At 30.8% G+C, this 2650-nt stretch overlaps 1 protein-coding gene across 1 annotated transcript; it reads left to right on the forward strand.

Moving 5' to 3' along the window:
• Nucleotides 1-276: 276 nt before the first annotated feature.
• Nucleotides 277-2342, forward strand: LOC113787035 (PLASMODESMATA CALLOSE-BINDING PROTEIN 1-like). Its single transcript, XM_027335389.2, has 5 exons — nucleotides 277-565; nucleotides 752-857; nucleotides 1043-1315; nucleotides 1815-1851; nucleotides 1976-2342. The coding sequence occupies exons 2-5, from the start codon at nucleotides 800-802 to the stop codon at nucleotides 2157-2159; spliced, it is 552 nt and encodes a 183-aa protein (XP_027191190.1). The 5' UTR covers nucleotides 277-565; nucleotides 752-799; the 3' UTR covers nucleotides 2160-2342.
• The last annotated feature ends 308 nt before the right edge of the window (nucleotides 2343-2650 follow it).

Here is a 2650-nt window from a genome sequence, read left to right on the forward strand (position 1 = left end):
AAATTCCTACTTTACCATGCCATATGTGTTTCTTTACCTTAGAAAAAAACTAACACCTAACATCATTACAGGTAATGAGAATTGTCAATATCCATCATCTAGTTCAAGGTGATAATTTACAACACCTATAGATCTATATCTCATATAGTCATTTTTATTCTATGCACGATAAAGATTACACCAAAATGTGATCATTATTCTAATTACAATAATATATTAAATTGTCAATTCAGCACAAGTCCATCAGGTGAATCAAGTCCTACAACACCTTCTGACCCAAGTCAACCGACTCCAGCAACACCTTCTCAACCAACTCCAGCAACACCTTCTCATTCATCTTGATGTGATTCTCATTAATTATTATATGAAAAACTGACTAATAATGCAAGCATGGTAAATCATTATAACTACTAGCTTAATTTTGAAGCCTTATTAATGAATTCAAAGAAGAAATATACCTTTGTTATTTAATTGTTGTAATAGCTAGTGATACAAATTAATTGAAAATTCACGTGCGAGTAGATTATAAATTGCATGAAGGGAGAGCGTTGTCTATTGGAAAAAGGTTTGAAAAACTTCTCTTGCGTCTAGTAATTTTATTCTATTATCACTTGAATCATGAATCATATTAATATTTTATTTACATAAATTTTTTGCATTATTATTTTTGACTATCTTGATGAGCGAGGAACAAGTAAGAATTTATAATCTATATTGTTTAATAAATTTTAGCTTGTTAACATTGTTCCAGATCAAGGAGGAAAAAACTGTGATTCAAGCTCATAAACCAGCCTGCAAAATGAATCTTAGAAGTTGGCAGTTTGTTATATTCTCCTTGTGCATTTTCTTTGGTTCAGGTACCTAATTAGGAGTACCAATATGATTAGTTATTCTTTCCAATGCCCTTACAATTTAGGTCAATTTCAGCAAATTATTTATTTTGCTATTAGACATTAGCATTTGTTGTTAAAAAAATCAACAATTTTTTCCAATTGGTCCAACTGAAGAGTTAAAATGATATATTTGGCATTTTGTTTTTCAGGATTAGTCAAAAACACTGTTGTATCAGCAGATGGTGGTCAATGGTGTGTTGCTAAGGAAGGGATTCCAGACGTGTTTCTACGACTTGGTATTGATTATGCTTGTGGTGATGGAGCTGTAGACTGCTCAGCAATTATTTTAGGTGGAAGCTGTTTTACACCGGCCAATCTCCGTGACCATGCTTCTTATGCCTTCAATAGTTACTACCACGCGCATCCAAGTCCTTCCAATTGTGTGTTCGGAGGAATTTCTACATTAACAAACACAGATCCAAGTAAGAATTCCATCAAACATAAAAGTTTGATTAGGATTAGATGTCAGTGTGTCAAGTGTGAGTTAAAAGTCTCACAACGAATAAAAAAGTAGACGTTGAACAATATATAACTAAGAGAATATGTACATACAATGCCTTGAATTTTTTTAGTGACGATGTGCTGCCAAACTCACTAGCGTGACCCAACAGAGGCATTAGAGGAAAGGTTCCAATCATAAGAGAAATTGTTGATATGTAAAATGTACATATATGTATATAAAAAAACATCCATTTGATCAAGGGAGCATACTCAGATGAACAAATTGACTCGATCGACCCATATGAATGAATAAATTCATATTAAATGAACAAAATAGACATTAAACAATATAAACCATAAAACTAATATCTTCGGCTCCCTCTGTGAGCCAACATTATACTGTTAACAAATTCCTACTATACCTTCTCTTATATGTGTTTCTCAATTTTAGAAACAAACTAACATATAACAATATTACAGGTAATGGGAATTGTCATTATCTATCATCCAGTTCAGAGTGAGAATTTACAACACCTATAAATCTATATTTCATTTAGTTATTTTTTATTTTAAGCACAAAAGATAATATAGATGTAATCAATAGATTTTAATCATAATAATATATTAAATTGTGAATGCAGCACAAGTGCACCAACCCCACCAGGTCCACCAATCCCACCAGGTCCCCCAACATTTACACAACCAGGTGATGTGCCCGCTGGAGCAACACCAATCCGTAGCGCAACCACATCTACTTTTCTTTCCTTGTCGACGTTGTTTGTATGTGGTTTATTGGTTTTACTCCAAACAACAAATTTCATCTAGATGACAAACACCAAACAAAAACCAACTATGGATTAGTTGGAATTCACTCGATCTTTTCCGGAGTCAATAATAAAATAATTTTGATACTAAAATTAAAGAGCCAAAAGAAAATATAGGCTCTACCATGCCATTTTTTTAGGTAAAAAGTGTAATCCTTATCTTTGTAGAAAAATGTGAAAAAAACAAAAATTTAATGAAATATATAGTAGTTTAATGAAAGTAGTATTATGATAATTTCCAAATATTAATAAAGAAGATGTGTCAAATTATAGATATAGATTAGTTTAGAGATTTCCATTGTATTAAATTTTTATATTCGAAAAATTTTGTGAGGAAAATAAAAAAAAATGGTAAATCTTTTTTTATCGGAAAGTTTTGAGAAATTTTTTTATTTTTTGAATAAAAATTAAAAAATCATTTATAATTTTTTTTTCTTCAAAAAATTAAAGTGGATTCATAGGTCCTATTAAGGCCACAAAAATTTTATGGAT

Source organism: Cicer arietinum, chromosome 6, assembly GCF_000331145.2.
Source record: "Cicer arietinum cultivar CDC Frontier isolate Library 1 chromosome 6, Cicar.CDCFrontier_v2.0, whole genome shotgun sequence".
NCBI classification, from domain to species: Eukaryota; Viridiplantae; Streptophyta; class Magnoliopsida; order Fabales; family Fabaceae; genus Cicer; species Cicer arietinum.